The 25886-nt window shown below is 45.4% G+C and overlaps 1 protein-coding gene across 7 annotated transcripts in view; it reads left to right on the top strand.

Moving 5' to 3' along the window:
• MKRN1 (makorin ring finger protein 1) overlaps window positions 1-25886 on the top strand; it is a 552914-nt gene that overhangs the window by 190551 nt on the left and 336477 nt on the right. For all 7 annotated transcript variants that reach the window (XM_033959770.1, XM_033959768.1, XM_033959766.1 and 4 more), the window contains 2 exons: window positions 17514-17716; window positions 18864-19093. In XM_033959770.1, the coding sequence (XP_033815661.1) occupies window positions 17514-17716; window positions 18864-19093 (433 nt within the window). The remainder of the gene's footprint in view (window positions 1-17513; window positions 17717-18863; window positions 19094-25886) is intronic.

Genomic DNA, 25886 nt, shown 5'->3' with positions numbered 1-25886 from the left:
GGTGCTCGCCTTAGCGAGAGCGCCTTTGCGAAGGGCCTCAAGAAGGGCCGAGTCACTACACTTGAGGACACTAGAGAAGGACAGCAAGGTAAGGACGCGGCAGACACACAAGAACACACACAAGTAAAGGTAAGGTAAGAACACCACACAAAAGCAAAAGACAGCAAGGTATAGAAGTGGCAGTCACAGAAGATAAGGAAGAGGCAGGCACAGAAGAGAACACACACACACACACAACCAAAAAGGTACCAGTACAATAATACTCCAAAAAGGCAGGACTATATTGGAAGCAGAGGGAACCCAGAGGACGAGCTTCTCAGTGTACTACACGGACTGCCATATGTATGATTACCTCCCCTCGGGGAGGCAGTCGTATGTATGTGGTTGGTATCAGGAGCTGAAAAGCTTGAAGAAGGAAGTCAGTCGACTGAAGTACAGGATTCAGGAACTGGAGGGACTTTACATTGCAGAAGACCCATTCAGGACAGCTGAAGACCTTTGAGAGAGAGGCACATCGAGGAATAAGTCAGGGAGCTCTTGGAGTTCATTGAGGAGACCTACATTGAGGAGACCTATCTACGTGGGTGTAGTCTACAGACCTCCGACTCAATCACAGCAAATTGATAAGGATCTGATTGTGGATATCCAAAAGTTTGGAAGGAAAGAGGAGGTTCTGCTGTTGGGAGATTTCAACCTGCCGGATGCGGACTGGAATGTTCCGTCTGCGGAATCGGAAAGAAGTAGGGAGATTGTGGATGCCTTTCAAGAGGCTCTGCTCAGACAAATGGTGACGGAACCCACAAGGGAAAAAGCGATATTGGATCTGGTTCTCACAAATGGAGAGAGTATCTCTAATGTTCGAGTGTGTGCTCACCTGGGTAGTAGCGATCATCAAACGGTTTGGTTTGATATAACGGCTAAAGTGGAGAGCGGCCGCACGATACTTAAAGTCCTAGATTTCAAACGTACGGACTTTAATGCAATGGGAAAGTACCTGAAGAAAGAGCTGTTAGGATGGGAGGACTTAAGAGAAGTGGAAAGACAGTGGTCTAAGCTGAAAGGAGCGATAAAAATGGCTACGGACCTTTATGTGAAGAAAATCAATAAAAACAAGAGAAAAAGGAAGCCGATATGGTTCTCCAACCTAGTGGCTGAGAAAATAAAGGCGAAAGAGTTGGCGTTCATGAAATATAAAAAAACCCAAGAAGAGGAGAGCAGAAAGGACTACAGGGTGAAACTGAAAGAAGCCAAGAGAGAGATACGTTTGGCGAAGGCACAGGCGGAAGAACAAATGGCTAAAAATGTAAAAAGGGAAATAAAAATTTTTTCAGATATATTAGTGAAAGGAGGAAGATAAAAAATGGAATTGCTAGGCTAAAAGATGCTGGGAACAAATATGTGGAGAGTGATGACGAGAAAGCAAATGTGCTAAACAAATACTTCTGTTCTGTGTTCACAGAAGAAAATCCTGGAGAAGGACCGAGATTGTCTGGCAAAGTTACACGAGAAAATGGAGTAGATTCTGCGCCGTTCACGGAGGAGGGTGTTTATGAGCAACTTGAAAAACTGAAGGTGGACAAAGCGATGGGACCAGACGGGATCCATCCCAGGATACTAAGGGAGCTCAGAGAGGTTCTGGCGAGTCCTATTAATGACTTGTTCAACAAATCTCTGGAGACGTCACGGGAGTGATTCCTGAGGATTGGAGGAGAGCGGATGTGGTCCCTATTCATAAAAGTGGTCACAGGGATGAAGCAGGAAACTACAGGCCGGTGAGCCTCACTTCAGTTGTTGGAAAAATAATGGAAGTGTTGCTGAAAGAAAGGATAGTGTATTTCCTTGAATCTAAGGGGTTACAGGATCAGAGGCAACATGGCTTTACAAAAGGTAAATCGTGCCAAACGAACCTGATTGAATTTTTTGATTGGGTAACCAGAGAGCTGGATCGAGGACATATGCTAGATGTAATTTACTTGGATTTCAGCAAAGCCTTTGATACAGTTCCTCATAGGAGGCTGTTGAACAAACTTGAAGGGCTGAAGTTAGGACCCAAAGTGGTGAACTGGGTCAGAAACTGGCTGTCGGACAGACGCCAGAGGGTGGTGGTTAATGGAAGTCGCTCGAAGGAAGGAAAGGTGACTAGTGGAGTCCCTCAGGGTTCGGTGCTGGGGCCAATCCTGTTCAATATATATGTAAGTGGGGTCACGTGATGAGGCTTAGCTGAGCGGAGGCTTCCAGCCCGAGCTCCGTTCCTTTCCAGCCCTTCCAGCCTTTTTTAAATGTGCTTACCTCGTGGCCGGGTTTCTTTTTTGGTCTCCAGGACAAGCTGAGACCTCGCAGCGCACGGTGGTAGCGCGAACTTGCCTCGGGGATAGCGTCGGGTCCTGGGTCATGCCCTCGAAGACTCCGCGGCCCGTTAAACTGCGACAGACCACGCTCCCCTCAAATATGGCGGCCGCCAGCGCGTCTCCAAAAACCACCGTCGCGCTGCAGGAGGAGACAATCAGGGAGCTGACTCGGCATCTGTCGGCCCTAATTGATGATAAATTCGCCCGTTTCCAAGCGGCGGTGGACGAGATGAAGGATTGTGTCGAGCGCCAGGGGTCCCAGATCACCCAACTAGAGCAACGGGTTTCGGCCCGGGAAGATGAGGCAGGGCTGACTGAGACGCGGGTCCGGGATCTGGAGGCCACCTGCAAGTTGCTCCACTCCCGTCTGGAAGACCAGGAGAACAGGGGGCGGCGAAATAACCTGCGGCTCATTGGCCTCCCTGAGCGGGTCAAGGACACGGAGCTGAGAAACCTCATGGAAAAATGGCTGCCTGAACAGGTGGGCTGGCACCCTGAAGCAGGAGGCTGTGTGATTGAGCGGGTGCATCGCATTGGGACGTCGAGAGGGGATGAGGCGCGCCCTAGACCGGTGATTGCCCGATACCTGAATGCAGCTGTTAAGGACCGTATTTTGGCGATGTTCCGCAGATCTGGGACTTTGGCCTATGAAGGGGCGAAGCTCCTGCTCTTCAATGACTACTCGGCTGATGTGGCGGGAAGACGGAAGGCCTTGGCTCCCTACTGCACGGAGCTCCGGAACCGTGGTATGAAATTTGCTGTCCTCTTTCCAGCCAGGGTCCGGATTCATACATCTGATGGGACTCGTCTGTGCGAGAACAAGGAGGAACTGCAGGCCTTTTTGGCGGAGCGTCGAGGAGAGGCTGCGTCCTAAGTTGTCTGGTCCTGCCATACCAGGTCCTTGCTGCCCCTGACTCCCCAAGGCTCATATGGGTTCCTTCTGTGGACTGGGGGAGTGGGGTGGGGCCATTTGTGGCTCTTGGTGCCGGGGGGTGGCCCCTAGGGGGGCTCCCTTGGCCTCTGCCTGACTGCCCTGTCCCGGTACATTTTGGGCCTGTCGTTTTCTGGTGCCTGGACTATGTTCTCCCCCTGAAATGGATGGCGGACTTTGGGTCGCCCGCAATGCTGGCTTATACTGTTTTCTGGGGGGGGGGAGCCCTGTTTGTGTATTTGTTTGTCTGTTTATATGCCTGCACAGGTTGGGGACATTAATGACTCTATATGTATGCCTGAATTTGGAGTGGAGGCACCTCATTTGAGGGCTGCTCACCTTCCTGGGAGTGCTGGAGTCCTGATCTGAACTGGGCTGTTATTATGGTTGTTCTCTGAAGGTTTTGGGATTTACACTGTATTTCCTATGTTTTTTGCACTGTTCATTGTTTCTATGTTCTTTGTGGATGGGCTGGAGGGGGGCGGGGGAGGGCTATATGGGGATGTTTTTTACCTTTTGGTTTTGGGGGTTGTGGGTGATGGGAGGGAGGGCAAGCCTGCCGGGGGGTAGGGGATGGAATGTGTACATTGTTGTAGTGAAGGGGGAGGGAAACAGGGTGCGGGCTGTGCGGCTGGGGGGGTTTGAGTGGGGGTTGTTTGTGTGTTGGTTGTGGGGACTGTCTGTGGGGTGTGGTTGGCAGGGAGGGGGGAAGGGGAGGCGGGGTTGTGAGTACTCTTTTCTCCATGGGATCCTCCAGACTTGGCAGGGGAGGGTTGTGGTGGTCCGATGGGGGATCTGGAGGGCTTCCCTGCTGAACTCCCCGGGCTTCTCCATGGTGGGGAGGTGGGGGGTGGGTAGGAGTGGATGGGTGGGGGTTGCATTCTGGGGGGGCTGGGGGTTGGTCTGGCCTTGGATGGGGGTGGGTTGGGTTAGGGGGTGGGTATCCCCTGGCGACGGGGAGTCTTTCTCTTCTTTCCTTTTTCCCGGAGGGCTATGCTGGGAGGCTCTTTGGGAATATGAGACCCTATGTATTTCTTTCTTGTTTCTATGTAGCTCCCATGGATATGGCTGATCTGACTTATATAACTCTTAATGTGGATGGTCTCCACTCTCCCATCAAACGTAAGAAGATGCTGTCTTTCCTGAAGAGGGAAGGGGTGTCAGTGGCTTTCCTCCAGGAGACCCACCTTACATCTAGTGAACACTCCAAGTTGGTCAGGGATTGGGTGGGAGAGGCGGTGTACTCTTCTTATAACTCCAGACAGCGTGGGGTCGCGATCCTTATCAATAAAGCGGTGGTGGCAGTTACGCATAAGACCATTGTGGATCCCCAGGGCCGTTTTGTCCTTTGGGCTGGCACCCTTCAGGATCGTTCGGTGCTCTTGTGCAACGTTTATGGCCCTAATGTGTATGATCACTCTTTCTTTTCCGCTGTGCTTGCTCGTATTTTGGCCTTGCCTAGTTACGAGCTCATCCTGGCGGGGGATTTCAACATCACTAGCGATCCCACCCTAGACTGCAGACCTCCGAGGGCGGTGCGGGGAGACAACGAGCGCATTGGCATAAATTTTTTGATGAGCGAGCTGGGACTGGTAGATGTATGGAGAACTCTTCACCCTGGGGAAGTGGATTTTACGTTTTACTCCGCAGTGCATCATACCCACTCCAGGTTGGATTACATCTTGATGCCGTCACAGGCCATTGGTAGGGTGGTACGTACTCACATCCTCGATGTTCCCTTCAGCGACCACGCGGCAGTCTCCCTTACCTTGCACTGGCAGGGTCCTGTCCATGACCGTATATGGCGCTTGAACCCTTCACTTTATTTAGATAAAACATTTCATGCCTATCTTGAAACGGAATGGGATTTTTACTGTCAAACTAATGGTGGAGGAGAGGTCTCTGATACCATCTACTGGGAAGCTGCTAAGGCCTTTCTTCGGGGTCGAATTATCGCTTATACGGTGGCACAACGTCGGAAACGCGACGCAGTTTTAGTGTCTCTCACTCGTCAATTACGTCTGTGTAGGAGTGCCTTGCATGCTGCACCTTCGGAGGCCGGTAGGACGGAATATTTGAGCCTGCGTAAACAAATTGATGTCATTTTTACTGAAAGAGCTATGTCCCATATTGACGTCTACAAGTTTCGGTTGTATCAATGGGGAAATAAGGCGGGCAAATTATTGGCCAATCTGGTGCGCCCTTTTCGTAAGGCTACTCGTATCTCTCGCATAAGGGCGAGCGCTAACATGGTTTACACAGGGGAGGCTGAGATTCAAGACCAATTTGTTCGTTTTTATCAGGATCTCTACGGCCCGGGCCCTTACGATCTGGAGGCGCGTGACACTTTTTTTCGGGACCTTGTGTTACCCCGAGTATCGGACCAGCAGTTAAGTCTGCTGAATGCCCCTATTTCGTGTGATGAGATTACAACTGCGGTGGGGGCGTTGAACCTTGCGAAGGCTCCTGGACCGGATGGTATGGGGCCAGAATTCTATAAGATTCTGAAATTTAAAGTGGGACCGGCATTGGTGGCCATGTACGCTGACATGCAGAGTACGGGACGGGTTCTCCCTGCTCAGAACCATGCTCATGTGGTGGTCCTACCGAAGCCTGGAAAGGATCCGGAATTGGTGGGCTCGTACCGGCCGATCTCCCTTTTGAACCAGGACATGAAACTCCTTACGGCAATTCTGGCGCGCCGATTGGCTCAAGTGATTCCTCACTTAGTTCATGCTGACCAGGTGGGCTTTGTCCCGGGTCGATTTGCCTCTGCCAATATCTTGCGGGCGATGGTAGCCCTTGGGGAGGGCAGGACTCGCACAGGGGATGATCTCTTGGCTAGCTTGGATGCGGAAAAGGCCTTCGATAAGGTGACTTGGCCTTATCTTTTCTGGGTTGTGCAGCAATTCGGTATTTCTGGGGCCTTCCATCAATGGATTACTTATCTCTATGCGTCTCCTACGGCCCAGTTGCTTATCAATAAGTGTCGTACGCAGTCCTTCTCGTTGTATAGGGGTACGCGGCAGGGCTGCCCACTGTCTCCGCTTTTGTTTATCCTATCTTTGGAGCCTCTGGCCCAAAAGATCAGGACCTGTTCAGATATTTCGGGCATCTGGGTGGGCGCTGAGGAGTGTAAGGTCTCTCTTTTTGCGGACGATATGTTGATCTTTGTGAGTAGGGCGCGGGAATCGATTCCCTGTCTGACTGCCCTTATTGGGCAGTTTGGGGCATTCTCGGGACTTTGCATTAATTTTAGTAAGTCAGAGGCCCTTCCAGTCTCCTCCCCGTGTGCCTCGCGTTCTGATCCTGGATTTCCATTCCGTTGGGCTGCGGGGGAACTCAAATACCTGGGTATTTTCCTCGGAGCAGACTGGTCCACGGTGTATCGCCGGAACATATCTGATCGATTGAAAACATTGCAAGACTCATGTGTGCGATGGGGTGAGCTACCTCTCTCTTTGTGCGGCAGAATTGCTTTGGTGAAGATGGTGCTGCTCCCCAAACTTCTTTATCCTTTGCAGATGATCCCTATCTGGATTAAGGCGGTGGATGAACGTCTCTATCGATCTACTATTGGCTCCTTTATTTGGCATAATCGGAGGGCAAGAATTAGTTGGCGGAAACTTACTCTGAGTAGGGAGGGGGGGGGGCTGGCTTTACCAGATCTACGCTTGTACAATGTCGCTGCTCTGATGAGATGGGTCCATGAGCTTTTTACGGAGGTTCCTCGTTTTGCCCCAGGGGGGCTGTTCGATTCCTGGACGACACCTCATAGAGCTTTTGCTTGTTTGACTTGCCCTCGGTGGAGGCTCCCTCGCTTGGGTCTTGCTTCGGTCTGGTTCCTTCCCCTTTGTAGGGCACTGCGGTGGTGGAGGCATAGGATTGGTCAGGGACAGAGCAACTGGGCTCTTCAACTGATCAGCCACAATCCTGATTTTCCCCCGGGGGTGGGACCCACAGCGGGAGTGGAGACGCGTTTCGGCCCCTGTTTCTGTCTGGGTCATGTGTCTGCGCTGAGCTCTGATCCTTTTGTTTTCCCCTCCTTTGACACCCTACGTATTAAGTGGGACTTGCCGCGTATGCCCTTTTTCGCTTACCTCCAGTTGCGGCATTTTTACATGGCTAGCCTTCGGCGCACTCCTGGGGGTGGCTCTTTTTTACGGGTGGACCTGATTTTCATGTCCGTACCTCCGGCTCATAATTCCTTATCCTTTTGGTATCGGACGGCAAGGGCGGAGAGGGCAAATACTTTGCTGCCTGACCTGGCTGCTCGATGGTCTGGAGACTTGGGGGAAGAGGTCACGTCGGGGGAGCTTCAAGCTTGCTTCTCAGATGTTACTTCAGGGGCCCGCAGTGTACAGCTCCAGGAACTTCAGTTCAAACTGCTCCATCGTACCTTTTTTACCCGGCTTCGGGGTCTGCAGGCGGGTTTGTGGGATTCAGCGGATTGCACGAAATGTGAGCGCGCGTCGGGGACACTGTTGCACATGATCATTGAATGTCCGTCCCTGGGTGTTTTCTGGAATGGGGTCTTGGACTTTCTTGTTCAGATCTTGGGGGTGCCAGTCCAATGGTCTTATCGGATTTTGGTTCTGGGCCATGGGGTGGAGTTCTTGGATCAGGGTTTCACTGCTGCTCAGTGGCGATTTGTCTATGTCGCTCTCCTGGTTGCCAAGCGGGGGGTCCTTAGCAAATGGATCGATGTGGAACCACCGGTATTAGTGGGGTGGCATCGGGCCTTGAGGGAGGTGGCACATTGGGAGCTGAGGGGTATACGGGGACAGCCGGGGGGGCAGACCCTGTTGTATCAGTCTATCTGGGAGCGGGCTCTTGCTGAGCTTCCTGCGCTTGCTGCTCCCGTTTGAGGCTGTTCCTCCTTTCCTTTCTTTCTTCATTCTTCATTCTTCTTTCTGCCTTTTCTTACTACCTTTTTTCCTTTCTTTCTCCATTCTCCAGTCGCTGGGGGGGGGGGGGGTAGCAGGGTGGTTTTGGGCTGATTTGGGGGGGGGCGGGGGGGGATTCTTCTCTGGGAAAACGAAGGAGGTATGCGGCCAGCCTGGTTCTTCTTACGGGTTGTTTGGTGGGTGTTGGGTCTTGCGGGTCCTGGCTGATATCGGGGAGTTTAGAGGGGGGGGGCTTGCTGTTCATTTTGTGTGCCTGGATGATTCAGTCCCTCTCTCCTATATCCTTCCTTTCTTCCTGGCCTTTAGGCCTTTTGCATTGTGTACTGTTTTCTCCCATTGTATTTTATACTTTGTACCTGGCACCTTGTACCTGATTATTGTTCGGTTGTATTTCCATTGTTTGATTGTTTGTCGGTATGCTCCTTCTTAATAAATATGTTTTAAACCAAAAAAAAAAAATATATATGTAAGTGACATTGCTGAAGGGTTAGAAGGGAAAGTGTGCCTTTTTGCAGATGATACCAAGATTTGTAACAGAGTAGACACCGAAGAGGGAGTGGAGAATATGAAAAAGGATCTGCAAAAGTTAGAGGAATGGTCTAATGCCTGGCAACTAAAATTCAATGCAAAGAAATGCAGAGTAATGCATTTGGGGATTAATAATAGGAAGGAACCGTATATGCTGGGAGGAGAGAAGCTGATATGCACGGACGGGGAGAGGGACCTTGGGGTGATAGTATCCGAAGATCTAAAGGCGAAAAAACAGTGTGACAAGGCAGTGGCTGCTGCCAGAAGGATGCTGGGCTGTATAAAGAGAGGCGTAGTCAGTAGAAGGAAGAAGGTGTTGATGCCCCTGTACAGGTCATTGGTGAGGCCCCACTTGGAGTATTGTGTTCAGTTTTGGAGATCGTATCTGGCGAAAGACGTAAGAAGACTTGAGGCGGTCCAGAGGAGGGTGACGAAAATGATAGGAAGTTTGCGCCAGAAGACGTATGAGGAGAGACTGGAAGCCCTGAATATGTATACCCTAGAGGAAAGGAGAGACAGGGGAGATATGATTCAGACGTTCAAATACTTAAAGGGTATTAACGTAGAACAAAATCTTTTCCAGAGAAAGGAAAATGGTAAAACCAGAGGACATAATTTGAGGTTGAGGGGTGGTAGATTCAGGGGCAATGTTAGGAAATTCTACTTTACGGAGAGGGTGGTGGATGCCTGGAATGCGCTCCCGAGAGAGGTGGTGGAGAGTAAAACTGTGACTGAGTTCAAAGAAGCGTGGGATGAACACAGAAGATTTAGAATCAGAAAATAATATTAAATATTGAACTAGGCCAGTTACTGGGCAGACTTGCATGGTCTGTGTCTGTGTATGGCCATTTGGTGGAGGATGGGCAGGGGAGGGCTTCAATGGCTGGGAGGGTGTAGATGGGCTGGAGTAAGTCTTAACAGAGATTTCGGCAGGTGGAACCCAAGCATAGTACCGGGTAAAGCTTTGGATTCTTGCCCAGAAATAGCTAAGAAGAAAAAAAAAAAAAAATTTTTTTAAATTGAATCAGGTTGGGCAGACTGGATGGACCATTTGGGTCTTTATCTGCCGTCATCTACTATGTTACTATGTTACAGGAAGGTGGAAGAACAAGAACACGAACATCGTAGGAAGGACGAAGATACACCCACATGGAATGGAGGACAAGAGCAATCTGACTCCAAAGAAGAAGAAGCCCATAGAGGAATCCCGCAGGAAGTGGAAGAGGAAACAGTAAAGCACACCGAGGACACAGACCTCCGATCGGAGCGAAAACTGAAAAAGGGAAAGTCTGCAATCCTAGTGGGAGACTCTATCTTAAAGCAAGTGGATAGCCACATAGCAGGAGAGAGAGAGGATCGGCTAGTGACCTGCCTCCCAGGAGCAAGAATAAAAGACATTGTTGGCAAAATTGAAAGGATCCTAGAAGGAGCAGAAACGGAAGAGACTGCAGTGATGATCCACATTGGGACAAATGATGTCAGCAGGAGAGACTATAGCAGGAACGCACTGATCGAACAGTTCAAGATTCTGGGAAGGAAATTGAAGATGAGGACTCAGAAGATAGCGTTTTCAGAGATCCTTCCAGTACCGAGGGCAGACGTGAAAAGGCAGACGGAACTACAATCAATAAATGCATAGATGAGGAGATGGTGTGAGGAAGAGAGGTTCCACTTCGTGAGAAACTGGACAATGTTTTGGGGCAAGAACAAGCTCTTCAGGAGAGATGGACTACACCTGAGCACGGCGGGAACTAGACTTCTAGCAAACAACGACAGGAGAGGAATAAAGCAGGCTTTAAACTAAGAAGGGGAAAGCCGACATTCGACCAGATGTCGATGATTCAGAAGAAGGTATCCCGAGAAGATACTGAGTGGGAAAAATGCTGGGAAGACACAACGGGCAAACAACAGGAGTTGATGGAACAAGAGGTTGATAAGAGGAAAGTAGCGTAGGGGGAAGACAAAATGGGCAATAAACATGAGTTGACTGGACAAGAAAAGGATGATCATAAGAATGTAGCACAGGAAAAGAAAATGAAGACAAAAAAATACCAGGACATAAATTGCATGTATACTAATGCAAGGAGCCTAGGAACAAAATTGGAGAATTAGAAGTTATTGCCAAAAAAGAGAACCTAGACATCATTGGGGTCTGTGAAACATGGTGGAATGAACAAAACAAATGAGACACAGTACTACCGGGGTACAAACTCTATCGCAAAGACAGGTCAGATCAGAAAGGAGGAGGAATAGCCCTATACATAAAGGATGAGATACACTCAACCAGAGTAGACACAGCGGCGACAACCGGGTTAAAATACCAGGAAGAAATGGGCCCGAGATAAAGATGGGCCTGTACTATCGTCCACCTGGGCAAACCAAAGTAATCGATGAAGAAATGGAAGCCAAGATGAGGCAGGAATGCAAAAACGGTAACACCATTGTTATGGGAGACTTCAACTATCCAGGGATAGGCTGGAGTCTTGGAAATTCAAAATGCGCTAGGGAAACCGGATTCCTGGAGGCTATACAAGACTGCTTCATGGAGCAGCTTGTCAGAGAACCGACGAGAGGAAATGCCTCTCTGGACCTGCTAATGGGCTAAGAGGACCTGCAAAGGAGGTGGAATAATTGGAACCGCTGGGAAACAGCGATCACAATATGATCAAGTTCAAAGTTGAAGTAGGAATATCAAAGGGAATGAGAACCACAGCGACAGCTTTTAACTTCAAGAAAGGAAACTAAGAAGAGATGAAAGTAATGGTAAGAAAGAAACTTAGAAACAGCTCAAAGAAATCCCAGACTGTGGAGCAAGCCTGGTCTTTATTAAAGGACACGGTAAGCGAAGCGTAAAATCAATATATATCCCCAGGTTTAGAAAAGGATGCAAAAAGAACCGAACAAAAGACCCGGCGTGGATAACTAAAGAAGTGAAGAAAGCGATAGGAGATAAGAAAAATAATCATTCTGGAGATGGAAAAAGGACAAAACCAGGGAAAACTGGAAAGAGCACAGGAAGCATCAAAAAGAATGTCACAGAGTGGTTAGAAGAGCAAAAAGAGAATATGAAGAGAGGCTAGCCAGGGAAGCACGAAATTTCAAATCATTCTTCATATATGTTAAAGGGAAGCAGCCGGCAAGGGAGGAGATGGGACCGCTGGATGATGGAGATAGGAAAGGAGAGGTGAAGGAGGAAAAAGAAGTGGCGGATATACTACATATGTTCTTTTCGTCAGTATATACAAGAGAGGACACATCCAATGTGCCGGAAACTGAAAAAATCTTCAAAGGAGATCAAGCAGAAAAATTAACATCCATAGAGGTAAGCCTCGAAGATGTACTCAAGCAGATAGATTAAAAACTGACAAATCTCTGGGCCTGGACGGAATCCACCCTAGGGTACTGAAAGAACTAAAGGAGGAAATAGCGGAATTTCTACAGATGGTTTGTAATCTATCCCTGAAAATAGGCATGATCCCGGAGGACTGGAAGATAGCAAATGTTATGCCCATCTTTAAAACAGGATCGAGAGGTGACCTGGGGAACTACAGACCGGTAAGTTTGACATCGGTTCCGGGGAAGATGGTAGAAGTGCTGATAAAAGACAACATCGACGAGCATCTAGAAAGGAATAAACTGATGAAAACAAGCCAACATGGCTTCTGCAAGGGAAGATCGTGCCTAACGAACTTACTGCACTTCTTCGAAGGAATTAACAAACAAATGGACGAAACGGCCCCCATAGACATTGTATTCTTGGATTTCCAAAAAGCCTTTGATGAGGTACCCCATGAACGCTTACTACGGAAACTGAAAAACCATGTGGTAGAAGGAGATGTACATAGATGGATCAAAAATTGGTTGGTGGGTAGGAAGCAAAGGGTAGGAGTGAAGGGACACTACTCGGACTGGAGAAGGGTAACGAGTGGTGTATCGCAGGGGTCGGTACTCGGACCGCTGTTGTTCAATGTATTTATCAATGACCTAGAAACAGGGACGAAGTGCGAGGTTATAAAATTCGCAGATGACACAAAACTTTTTAGTGGGGTTAGAACTACAAAGCACTGTGAAGATCTACAAAGGGACCTGAACAAACTGGGAGAGTGGGCAAAAAAATGGCAGATGAATTTTAATGTAGAGAAATGGAAAGTCTTGCATGTAGGAAACAGAAATCCGATGTACAGCTATACAATGGGAAGGTTGGTAATGGGTGAAAATAGCCTAGAGAAGGACTTGGGGGTACTGGTTGATAAAACGATGAAACCATCAGCACAGTGCGCAGCGGCCTCAAAGATGGCAAACAGAATGCTAGGTATTATCAAGAAAGGTATAACAACCAGAACGAAGGATGTTATCCTGCCGTTGTATCGGGTGATGGTGCGCCCGCATCTTGAGTACTGCATCCAATACTGGTCGCCGTACCTAAAGAAGGATATGGCGATACTCGAGAGGGTGCAGAGGAGAACGACACAACTGATAAAGGGTATGGAAAACCTTTCATATGCTGAAAGATTAGAGAGACTGGGCTCTTCTCCCTGGAGAAACGGAGGCTTAGAGGGGACATGATAGAGACTTACAAGATCATGAAGGGCATAGAGAAAGTGGAGAGGGACAGATTCTTCAAACTTTCGAAAACTACAAGAACGAGAGGGCATTCAGAAAAATTAAGAGGGGACAGATTCAGAACCTATTCTAGGAAGTTCTTCTTCACCCAAAGGGTGGTGGACACCTGGAATGCGCTTCCAGAAGATGTGATAGGACAGGGTACGATATTGGGGTTCAAGAAGGGATTGGATGATTTTCTGAAGGAAAAGGGGATTGAAGAGTATAGATAGAGAACTACTATACAGGTCCTGGACCTGATGGATTGCCGCGTGAGCAGACTGCTGGGCATGATGGACCTCTGGTCTGACTCAGCTGAGGCATTGCTTATGTTCTTATGTTATGTAACTGTGCTGTACACTTCATTTTCTATTCGTGTTCCTTAAAAACATGTAAACTCAAAGCTGTTCTCCATCTGTTCTCCAACTCCAGCTGAGTTTCGACTCGCGTTTTCAGGGAGAATCCACTCTCATGCAACTGTATTAAAATCACATCACATAGAAACATAGAAAAAGACAGCAGAAAAGGGTCACAGCCCTTCAAGTCTGCCCACTCTAATGACCCACCCCCCTGCCCACACTAATGACCCCCCCTGGTTTTTACCCTCCTAGAGATCCCACATGTATATCCCATTTACTTTTAAAATCTAGCACGCTGCTGGCCTCAATCACCTGTAGTGGAAGTTCATTCCAACGATCGACAACCCTTTCGGTGAAGAAATACTTCCTGGAGTCTCCATGAAATTTCCCTCCCTTGATTTTCAGCGGATGCCCTCTTGTGGCCGAGGGTCCTTTAAGGAAGAAGATATCATCTTCCACCTTGATACGACCCGTGATATATTTATACGTCTCGATCATGTCTCCTCTCTCTCTTCGTTCCTCGAGTGAGTACAGCTGCAATTTATTCAGCCTTTCTTCATACGGGAGATCCTTGAACCCTGTGATCATTCTGATGGCCATCCGTTGAACCGACTCAATTCTCAGCACATCTTTTTGGTAATGTGGTCTCCAGAATTGTACACAATATTCCAGATGAGGTCTCACCATGGATCTGTACAACGGCATTATGACTTCGGGCTTCCTGCTGACAAAACCCCTACGGATACAACCCATCATTTGTCTTGCCTTGGATGAAGCCTTCTCCACCTGATTGGCAGTTTTCATGTCTTCGCTAATGATCACTCCCAAATCACGTTTTGCTTTGGTCCTGGCTAAGGTCTCACCATTTAGTGTGCAAGTTCTGCATGGATTTCTGCTGCCAAGGTGCATGACTTTACATTTTTTAGCATTGAAGCTTAGCTGCCAAGTCGAGGACCAGAGTTCCAAAAGAAGTAGGTCCTGCGTCATACTGTCGGGCAAAGTGTTTTTACTTACTAAGTTGCATAGTTTGGTGTCATCGGCAAATAATGATATTTTACCTTTAAGCCCTTGAGTCAGGTCACTCACGAGAATCCCATGCATTTTCTTATTTCCCCTTTACCTAAATCTCATTAATGCATATAATCTCTTACTTTTATGCAGTAACACTCTCCACTCAACTCCCGATCTCGGTCCATGCTTGGAGCTTTTTTCGAACGTTAGGCTTGTCAACAGACACATGTACTTAGATCTCTGTGAGTTTCATGTGATCTCGCTTTGGCCAATCAGTTACTACTGACGTCACAGCCAACATGGAATCTTCCACTTCTTGGTAGGGGATGTTTACACTGGTTATATGATTATTTTACTGGCCACTCAATTTCATGGTTCAATCCAAAAGTGGTTACTGTTCACCATTCGTAAATTAGCTTCTGTTCTTTATAGCAATACGTTAGATAAATCTCCCCCATATTGTAATTGTACTTTCATTAATACTACAAACCGCAGATCTTTCAATGAATGGCCCTTCTGAACACAATGACTTGTTAAGGGTGCTTCCATCTTCCCAGTTCTGACTGTACTAAGATGTTTTGTGATCCTCATTTTAACTTGACGCTTGGGTTGACCTATATAGTAGAGTCCACATGGACAAGTTATGCAGTATATTACTCCTATCGTAGTACAGTCAGTTTGTTGACGTATAAAAAATTGGCGGTTTGTATGTGGGATTAACATTTCTGTGGTTTGTAAGGATAATTCACAGAATGTAGTGTCCACATGGATAGTGTCCTGGACAACCTTCAAAAGGATTTTTCTTCATTTTAAACAATTCACCCAAGTTGCTAGCACGAGTGTATGCAAATTTAGGTATTACTTGTAGTTCAGGGTGAATGCTTAATACATTCCAGTGCTTCTTTATGATGTTTTGTATCGTATGGATATTCAATAAATATGGGAGGTGAGGAAGGGGCCTGCTGTCCCCCATGCAATGGAACTCTTATGAATTACTGATGTCAAGACATTATATGTAGCTTTGTTCTATATTTCAGCTTGGATTTTAAGCCTGCTTAAAATCTCATATACTAATGGTAGGCTAAGGGGTCCTATTGGATCCAAGGTTTTGCTGGAGAAAAATACAGGCCTGCATAAGCTTCATTTACCAGAAGCAAGTTTTGGACCATGTGATTAAGAGTGTGTGTAAGTTGCAGGTGCAGGTCTTGGTACAGACTACCACAGAATAACAAGTCTGTATACAAAATACAGGTGTCAGTTCACAGGAAAGTGCTCATTAACATCAGCCTAACATTCAACCTGACACTGCAGCACACAGAAAAACATGTGACTATTTTGCCAGCAGCTTGCCAAATAAGGAATGTGAGAACCACAGAAGAAACTATGGAATTGGGTAAATATTGGCCATTTGTGGATCAGAGCTGCATGGCAAGCGGGAAATGATTGGACTAGGGCAGATAGTAGCATCTTTGCAATATGATAGGATGGTCCTTGATTGGCACAGGAGGGAAAGGTGTAACCATGAGAAGTTATAAAAATTAATGCACAACCACTTAACAAGCTAGAGATTACTTTTGTAATCTCTGTACCGTGTGGGTTTTGGAGTCAGCCTGTGAAGGGTTTTTAGCAGTGAAGCTCTTCAGAGGACACATACCAACACATCTTGATAGGTTTTTGTATATTCGGTTGTTCATACCATGAATTATATGAAAACTTAGCTCTTTTATATGCCGTTTTAATCGTTTTCTGTGGTTATCCCCATTGTGAAAACCTCTCAGCTAATTGATGAGCATGATGTTGAAATCTTTGTTGTGAGGAGCATAGTCCTTTTTATTCGCATAAATTGCCCTATCGGTATGCCGTCTCTGAGATCTTTTGAATGGAAACTCCTGTAATGTAGCAGAGAATTCCGGTCAGTTTGCTTTCTTTGTTAATCTGTTGAATACCCTACATCAGACATTGTTATGGTTATGTCCAAAAATTGAACTTGTTTTTTATCACACTTGCTATCAAAAGTTTATGTTGTTATCCACCTGGTTGATATATGTCAGGAATTCTTTCAACTCACTCTCTGTCCCTTTCCAGATTAAAATGATGTCATCAATAAAGCGCTTCCATGATATAATTCTTTCTTTATATTGACTAGAATAAACATATTTGTGTTCAAACTCGGTCATGTAAAGACAGGCTACCATGGGGGCAACAGTGGCCCCCATGGCCACCCCTTCACTTGAACATAATATTCATCTTCAAACATGAAATAATTGCTTTCAATGACCATTTCTATCAATGATAACAGTAGCGCTATTTTCTTTGTTGACAGTGAAAGTTTGTCTAAATAGGTTTTAATCATACTGATAGCCATAGCTTGCGGGATGTTAGTGTACAATGCTATAACATCCATGGTTACCAACCATACTTGTTCACTATCTATGTATGGTATTGATTTTAAATTTAACAAATAATCTTGAGAATCTCTTACAAACGATTTTGCCTGAGATAAAAATCCTTTCACATAGTGGTCTAAGTATTGGGATAAGGTTTCAAAAGGGAGCTTGTACCGGAAACAATGGGGTGTCCGGGAGGATTTTCCAAAGTTTTATGTACTTTTGGAACAAAATAAATGTGTGGATTTTTCAGGTATTGAACATACAAAAATTTAAACTCCTTCGCTGATGTTGTACCTTACTGGTTGTATTGTGTTAGCCTTAGAAGTTTATCAGATATTTGACCTATAGTGTTCTGTTCTAACTTCAAACAGAAATCTTTATCAGATAACTGAGGTCAGGGTGTGTGTTGGATAATGATTATATTGTTTGTATCACAGGTACAAGCATACAGAAGCTTTGAATCAAGAACTGCCTGCTATGAAGACCTTGTCCTTCTCTTCACCCGACTCTATATCACACCCTGACACAAGCTGTGGTTTAACAAAAGAGGCAAATTCTAATCTAGGAGTTGCCACTCCATGTATTAAAGACTGGGTGAATGCTGTAGAATTTGTTCCGGGACAACCTTACTGCGGACGTGGTAAGTCCTTAATATTAGAGATAGATTCAGGCTAGCAGTAGGCCAGCAAAAGAGCACATATTACATTTGATTAGCGATAGATTCAGGCTAGCAGGAGGACAGCAAAAGAGCACATATTACATTCGTACTTTTCTACACATCTGGTATGTTGCAAAGGCTTCAGCTTCTTGAAATCGCCTTTGAAGAAATTCACATATTTAGGAAAAGCCTTATTCTTGATATGTGTTAGACTTGTGGTAATAGCATTATAGTTCTTTTCTATTCAATGTATAGTAACAAGGCTGTTAGGAATTCTATAGTAGAACTGATCGTAACAAGAAGTATAAGAACAGACAGGTCATAAATGGTGCTATAGGCATAAACACCTGAACCACATGATAAAATGTATAAATAAATGTTTTATGAAGAGTAGTACAATTGAATGAATGAAATATAAATTTCTATTTTTATTTAATGATTGCCTAAATATAATATTGCCTAATATTCAAGTGCCCTGCTAGGTAGAGAATGACACGATGACTGTTATCCACGGGTTATCTGCTGAAACGGGGATGAAAAATCCTGGTTGCCGTGGGTACGGGGACAAGGCCATTCAATGCCTCGCCTTGTCCCCGCAGTTAATTGAGGGAACGCACGCAAAATATTTAAAATCCAATCACATGGTCCGAGCATATCCCTCTCTCCCTTGCCCTTATCTTCGCTGAGGAGGAAAAAATTGTTAGTTGGCTGGGACAGATCCCTCCTGTCCCAGCCTACCATTAGACCACCAGAGGTGAGGGGGGCAGGGTACATTTCAGGGCAGTGGGACAGGGTACAGAACCTGGCAGGGAAGGGGGAACAAGGTGCAGAGCCTGAGTGTTAGGTTGGGTGCAGAGCCTGGCAGAGAGTGAGGGAGGTTGGGTGCAGAATTTGGTTCAGAATGTTGTTTTTCTTGTTTTTCTCCTCTAAATCTAGGGTGTGTCTTATGGTCATGTGCATCTTATGGAGCGAAAAATACGGTATTTGGTTTGTAGCATTTTATACATGCAGCTAAGAATGTCAGCAAATCTAAATATTAAGATAAAACCTTGATGCTATATTTTGTGAAGTGGTTCTGTCTTTGTTCTCCATAGCTTATTACTTTCTTTCTTCCTTTGAACAATCTCAGCTGCTGCATGCTTTCTTGAAACTCCTGTACATGACCCAGTGATTGAAGAGGGACAATGTGAGAAGCAGCTGTCATGCTTGGAATCGAAGAAAGAACTCTGTCCCTATGCTGCTGTGGGAGAATGTCGTTACGGCGAGAACTGTGTATATCTCCATGGTGATATATGTGACATGTGTGGGCTGCAGGTGCTTCATCCTGTGGATGCTGCTCAGAGATCTCAACACATAAAGGTAGGTACATAAGTCTTAGTACTCTGCTTGAGGACCAAGTCCTATTCCCAATCTTGCATATTCATTCACTGAGCGTCACCCTTCTCTAACATCAGGCTATATATGGATTATACTTGAAAATGCCATTTTTTTTTTATTTTTTTTTTTGGGGGGGGAGAGGTATTGCATCATTTGCACCAGTGCATTCTCAGTTCATCTCTTAAGAATTGAAACTTGAAAGAGAACTGAATTACAACTTAGGGAAGCTTCAAGTCTATGATAAAATTATTTCATAAAAATACTCCATAAATTAGAGAAACAGTATATATATATTGAAAGCATAAAATGCTGTGTAATAATAATAAATATTAATTAATATAAGTGAAGTACTCAATCACCAACCGATCCGTGCATAAAGTACTTATAAAAGTACAAGCGCCGGTTGTACAGCAGGGACCATCATTGCACTCTCAATCCCTTGACCTTCCTTATTCAATATTAATAATCAAAAAGAAATTTCTAAAAATCACTTATCTTCAAATGAAGATAAGAAAGGTAGCATGGTATTAGTTCAACTCCAGCGCTTGTAACAGGTTTCAATCTCAATTAAAGAATCCCAAGTTTGAAACTCCCATAGCCTCCCTTCAAATCGAGTTTCGCCTGAGTGTCGTCAGGAAGGGGACACTGTGAATAGAAAAAGTTCTGTGACTTAAACCTAAAAACTACAAACTAAATAAATCAACTGCTACACTTTAAACACTACAGTTCAACCTCTATCAACTTAAACCAATTTTAATACAATCTCATGATCATTAACTTCATATTAATACACAGCATTTTATGCTTTCAATATATATACTGTTTCTCTAACTTTTGGAGTATTTTTATAAAATAGATTTGTTAACACCAAGTAATTACTAATTAACTCCTTAATATTAGTGAGTATGATAAAATTATGTCAACACAGTGGTGTCTGGTGAGTCATAAGAACATAAGCAGTGCCTCTGCTGGGTCAGACCAGAGGTCCATCATGTCCAGCAGCCCGCTCACGCGGTGTCCCATCAGGTCTAGGACCTGCATATTAATCCTCTATCTATACCCTTTAATCCCCTTTTTCTTCAGGAAAATATCTAATCCTTTCTTGAAACCCAATACCGTACTCTGTCCTACCACACCCTCTGGAAGCACATTCCAGGTGTCCACCACCCTCTGGGTGAAGAAGAACTTCCTAGCATTGGTTCTAAATCTGTCCCCTTTTAACTTATCCGAATGCCCTCTCGTTCTTGTAGTCTTCGAAAGTTTAAAGAATCTGTCCCTCTCTACTTTCTCTATGCCCTTCATGATTTTGTAAGTCTCTATCATGTCCCCTCTAAGCCTCCGCTTTTCCAGGGAAAAGAGCCCCAGTTTCTCCAATCTTTCAGCATAGGAAAGGTTTTCCATACCTTTTATCAATCTCGTCGCTCTTTTCTGAACCCTCTCGAGTTTCGCCATGTCCTTCTTAAGGTTCGGCGACCAGTATTGGACGCAGTACTCCAGATGCGGGCGCACCATTGCCTGATACAACGGCAAGATAACTTCCTTCATTCTGGTTGTAATACCTTTCTTGATGATACCTAGCATTCTGTTTGCCTTCTTAGATGCCGCTACACACTGGGTTGACGGTTTCATTGTCTTGTCTACCAGTACCCCTAAGTCCTTTTCTAAGCTACTTTCACTCATTACCAGCCCTCCCATCGTGTAGTTGTACCTCAGGTTTCTGTTTCCTACGTGCAAGACTTTACATTTCTCTACATTGAACTTCATCTGCCATCTCGTCACTCACTCCCCTAGTTTGTTCAGGTCCCTTTGTAAATCTTTGCAGTCCTCTTTAGTCCTAGCCCCATTAAATAGTTTGGTGTCGTCTGCAAATTTTTTTTTTTTCATTTTAATATTTATTAAATTTTTTTACATTAATCACAAGAATATTCCTCTTGCACAAATAAAACAGAAGATAAAAAAAATTAAACAAACTCACATTTAGTGCTTCAAGGAAAATAGTCCTTCATTCTTAGACCACTAACTCACAGGAGGGAGGAGAAATGAATATATTGAGGAGATAACAAAGATAAGAAATAACTAATTCTATTTTGAAAAGCTTAACAATCTTTAACCTCCACTTTTTTCTTCCTGCTCTTAAACATTCCGAGTAGCTAGACTTTTTATATCTAAGAAAGCACGTAACTGTTCTGGTGCATAGTAGACATATTTAACACCTTGATATTTAATCAAACATTTGCATGGGTATGCTAATAAGAATGTCACTCCAAGGGTCAAAGTCTCTACTCTCATTGCCAGGAATAGTTTTCTTCACTCCTGCATTGTTCTCGTGACTTCTGGGAAAATCCATACTTTCTTTCTCATAATTGCATTCATATCTTGTTCGAAGACAAAAGATATGAACAATGTGGCCCTATCTGTAGATTTGGAAACAGTAGTTTCTAATAAATCAGTGACATTAAGAACGTCTGTTGTCAAACATTCCTCTGATCCTGTGTTAATACCTTCAATTTTCTTCTTTGGCAAATAATAAATTCTATTGAGTGGAGGTAAATGCTCAGGGGAAAACTTTAATATTTCAATTAAGTATCTTTTCCACATATCAATAGGTGTTAATTCCCAGGGCTTTCGGAAAATTCAACAGACGCACATTTAATCTTCGGTTATAATTTTCAATTCGTTCAATTTTTTTTACTCAAAACTAACTGTTCGTTCCTTTATCAAATTATTAGATATAGCTTGAATATTTACCACATTGTCCTTAACTTCTTTTATCTCCATTGAAAATTCTCCTTTAGTTTTCTCCAAGGATTTCCCCAAAACGTCCACAGTACTTACAAGTGTTGTCAAATCTCTTTAAGATCTAGCCACTTGGATCTTAAGCCTCTCAAGAGAGTCCCAGATCTTCTCTAGGGTGATCACCTCCGATTTTGCTGGTTCAGAGCCAGTAAGACTACTGACTCTCTCTTCTTCTTGCTCTCCTTCCCTTCTCGCAAGTCTGAGCCCCTGAAACGGGGTCTCCCTAGCGCTCACTTCGGCCGCAGAAACCTCCATTTGGGCCGCGAATTGAGAAGGGTGCGGGGGTGGAACAGGCTCCGGAGGGGAGAGTGAAACCTCCTGCCCGAAGTTACCAGCTGCTCCTCTGGCCGGAGAGAGCCCGGGCCTACCTCCCAGAGCATCGGGGTTAAAGGAAGCTGTGGCGAAGTCTAGGATTGATCTCTGAACGGGGGTAGACGTCCAGACCACAGCAGGCTCAGCACGGACGTTACCCTTCCGTTTGGAATGAGGCATTGCAAGGTAATCAAAAAGGAAAATTTTCCCCAGACCGCTGTTACTGCCACTTGCTTCAAGCTGCCGCCATCTTAACTCCTCCCCTTCAGCTATGTTTTCTGGGCGCCGTCTGCAAATTTTATTACTTCACACTTCGTCCCTGTTTCTAGATCATTTATAAATACATTGAATAGCAGCGGTCCAAGCACCGACCCCTGTGGAACACCATTCGTGACCCTCCTCCAGTCCGAGTAGTGGCCCTTCACGCCTACCTACCCTCTGCTTCCTATCCGCCAACCAGTTTTTGATCCATCTGTGTACGTCTTCGTCCACCCCATGATTCTTCAGTTTCCGAAGTAGGCATTCATGGGGTACCTTGTCAAAGGCTTTTTGGAAGTCTAAGTATACGATGTCTATGGGGTCCCCTTTGTCCATCCGTTTGTTAATTCCTTCGAAGAAGTGCAATAAGTTCGTTAGGCACGATTTTCCCTTGCAGAAGCCATGTTGGCTTATTTTCCCTAAGTTTATTCCTTTCTAGATGCTCCTCGATGCTATCTTTTATCATTGCTTCTGCCATTTTCCCCGAACTCGAGGTCAGACTTACCGGTCTGTAGTTCCCCGGGTTACCTCTTGATCTCTTTTTAAAGATGGGTGTAACATTGGCTATCTTTCAATCCTCCGGGACCACGCCTGTTTTCAGGGATAGATTACAGACTTGCTGTAAAAGTTCCGTTATTTCCTCCTTTAGTTCTTTCAGTACCCTAGGGTGGATTCCGTCCAGGCCCGGTGATTTGTCAGTTTTTAATTTTTCTATCTGCCTGCGTACGTCTTCAAGGCTTACTTCCATGGATGTTAATTTTTCTGCTTGGTCATCATGCCATTGTATCGAGCGATGGTGCGTCCACATCTGGAATACTGCGTTCAATATTGGTCGCCGTACCTCGAGAAGGACATGGCGGTACTTGAGAGAGTCCAAAGGAGAGCAACCAAACTGGTAAGAGGGCTGGAACACTGCCCATACGCCGAGAGGTTGGATAGGCTGGGGCTCTTCTCTCTGGAAAAAAGGAGGCTCAGGGGAGATATGATAGAGACCTTCAAGATCATGAGGGCATGGAGAGGGTGGATAGGGACAGATTCTTCAGACTGAAGGGGACAACAGGTACGAGGGGGCATTCGGAGAAACTGAAGGGAGATAGGTTCAAAACAAATGCAAGGAAGTTTTTTTTCACCCAAAGGATCGTGGACACTTGGAATGCGCTACCGGTGGAAGTGATCAGGCAGAGTATGGTACAAGGATTCAAACAGGGATTGGACGGATTCCTGAGGGATAAAGGGATCGTGGGATACTGAGAGAGGTGCTGGGATGTATCACAGGTATAGAAAGCTAACCAGGTAATAAGTATAGAAACCCAACCAGGTCGTGCATGTGCAAGACCGGAGGGTTAGGACTTCGATGGGAAGCTAGGACTTAAATGGGAAACCAAGGTGGCAAGGGGACCCTTTCTGGAGATTCAGACAGGTCGTGACCTGTTTGGGCCACCGCGGGAGCGGACTGCTGGGCAGGATGGACCTATGGTCTGACCCGGCGGAGGCACTGCTTATGTTCTTATGTTCTTATGTCTCCCTTGAAGATTTGTTCAGATTCTGGTATGTTGGATGTGTGCTCTTTTGTAAATACTGATGAAAAGAACATATTTAGTCTTTCCACCACTTCTTTCTCCTCTTTCACCACTCCCTTTCTATCTCTGTCATCCTCCTCCCTAGCCGGCTGCTTCCCACTAACATATCTGAAGAACTTTGAAATTTTGTGCTTCCCTGGCTAGCCTCTCTTCATATTCTCTTTTTGCTTTTCTAACCACAAGGTCACATTCTTTTTGATACTTCCTGTGTTCTTTCCAGTTCTCCTCGGTTTTGCCCTTTTTCCATTTCTTGAATGAATTCTTCATACCACCTATTGCTTTCCTCACTTCTTTAGTTATCCACGCCATGTGTTTTATTCGGCTCTTTTTGCACCCTTTTCTGAATCTGGGGATATACAGATTTTGCGCCTTGCTCACCGTGTCCTTAAATAAAGACCAGGCTTGCTCTACATTCTGCCATTTCTTTGAGCTATTCCTAAGTTTCTTCCTTACCATTACCCTCGTAGTTTCCTTTCTTAAAGTTAAAGATTGGCGCTGTAGTTCTCTTTCCCTTTGGTATTCCTACTTCAACTTTGAACTTGATCATATTGTGATCGGTGTTTCCCAAGGGTCCCACTACTTCCACTTCCTTTGCAGGTCCTCTTAGCCCATTAAGGATTAGATCCAGAGTGGCATTCCCTCTCGTCGGTTCTCTGACAAGCTGATCCATGAAACAGTCTTGTATAGCCTCCAGGAATCCAGTCTACCTGGCACATTTTGAATTTCCAAGACTCCAGTCTATCCCGGGATAGTTGAAGTCTCCCATAATAATCGTGTTACCGCTTTTGCATTTTCGTTTCATCTCGGCTTCCATTTCCTCATCGGTAGCTTCGGTTTGCCCAGGTGGATGATAGTACAGGCCCATCTTTATCTCGGGCCCTTTCCTTCCCGGTATTTTAACCCATAGCGATTCCAATTTGTTGGTTGTCGCAGCTGTGTCCACTCTGGTCGAATGTATGCTTTCTTTTATGTATAGGCCTATTCCTCCTCCTTTCTGACCTGTCGCGATAGAGTTTGTACCCTGGCAGTGCTAAATCCCATTTGTTTTCTTCATTTCACCATGTTTTGGAGACCCCAATGATGTCTAGGTTCTCAATTTTGGCCATGACTTCTAATTCCCCCCTTTTGTTCCTTAGGCTCCTTGCATTAGTATATTATTTTGTCTTCATTTCCTTTCCCTGTGCTTTGATCTTTATTTTCTTCTCCTGTGCTACTATCCTCTTATCCTCCTCTTCTGGATCAGTCAACTCCTGTGTTTTGCCCATTATTTCTTCCCAGCATTTTTCCCACTTAGTATCTTCACGGGATACCTTCTTTCGAAACGTCGACTCTTGGTCGACTGTCGGCTTTCCCCTTCTTAGTTAAAAAGCCTGTTCTATTCCTCTTTTGATGTTATTTGCTAGAAGTCTAGTTCCCGCTGCATTCAGGTGCAGTCCATCTCTCCTGAAGAACTTGCTCTTGCCCCCAAACGTCCAGTTCCTCACGAAGTGGAACCCTTCTTCCTCACACCATCTCCTCATCCATGTATTTATTGATTGTAGTTCCGTCTGCCTCTTCACGTCTGCCCTCGGTACTGGTAGGATCTCTGAAAACGCTATCTTCTGAATCCTCATCTTCAACTTCTTTCCCAGAATCTTGAACCTTTCGATCAGTGCGTTCTTGCTATAGTCTCTCCTGCTGACATCATTTGTCCCGATATGGATCATCACTGTAGTCTCTTCCGACTCTGCTCCTTCTAGGATCTTTCCAATTTTTTCCATGATGTCCTTTGTTCTCGCTCCTGGGAGGCAGGTCACCAGTCGATCCTCTCTCCCACCTGCTATGTGGCT

The sequence above is a fragment of the Geotrypetes seraphini genome, chromosome 9 (assembly GCF_902459505.1).
Source record: "Geotrypetes seraphini chromosome 9, aGeoSer1.1, whole genome shotgun sequence".
Taxonomy (NCBI): domain Eukaryota; kingdom Metazoa; phylum Chordata; class Amphibia; order Gymnophiona; family Dermophiidae; genus Geotrypetes; species Geotrypetes seraphini.
This window is presented reverse-complemented; position numbering and strand designations above follow the sequence as displayed.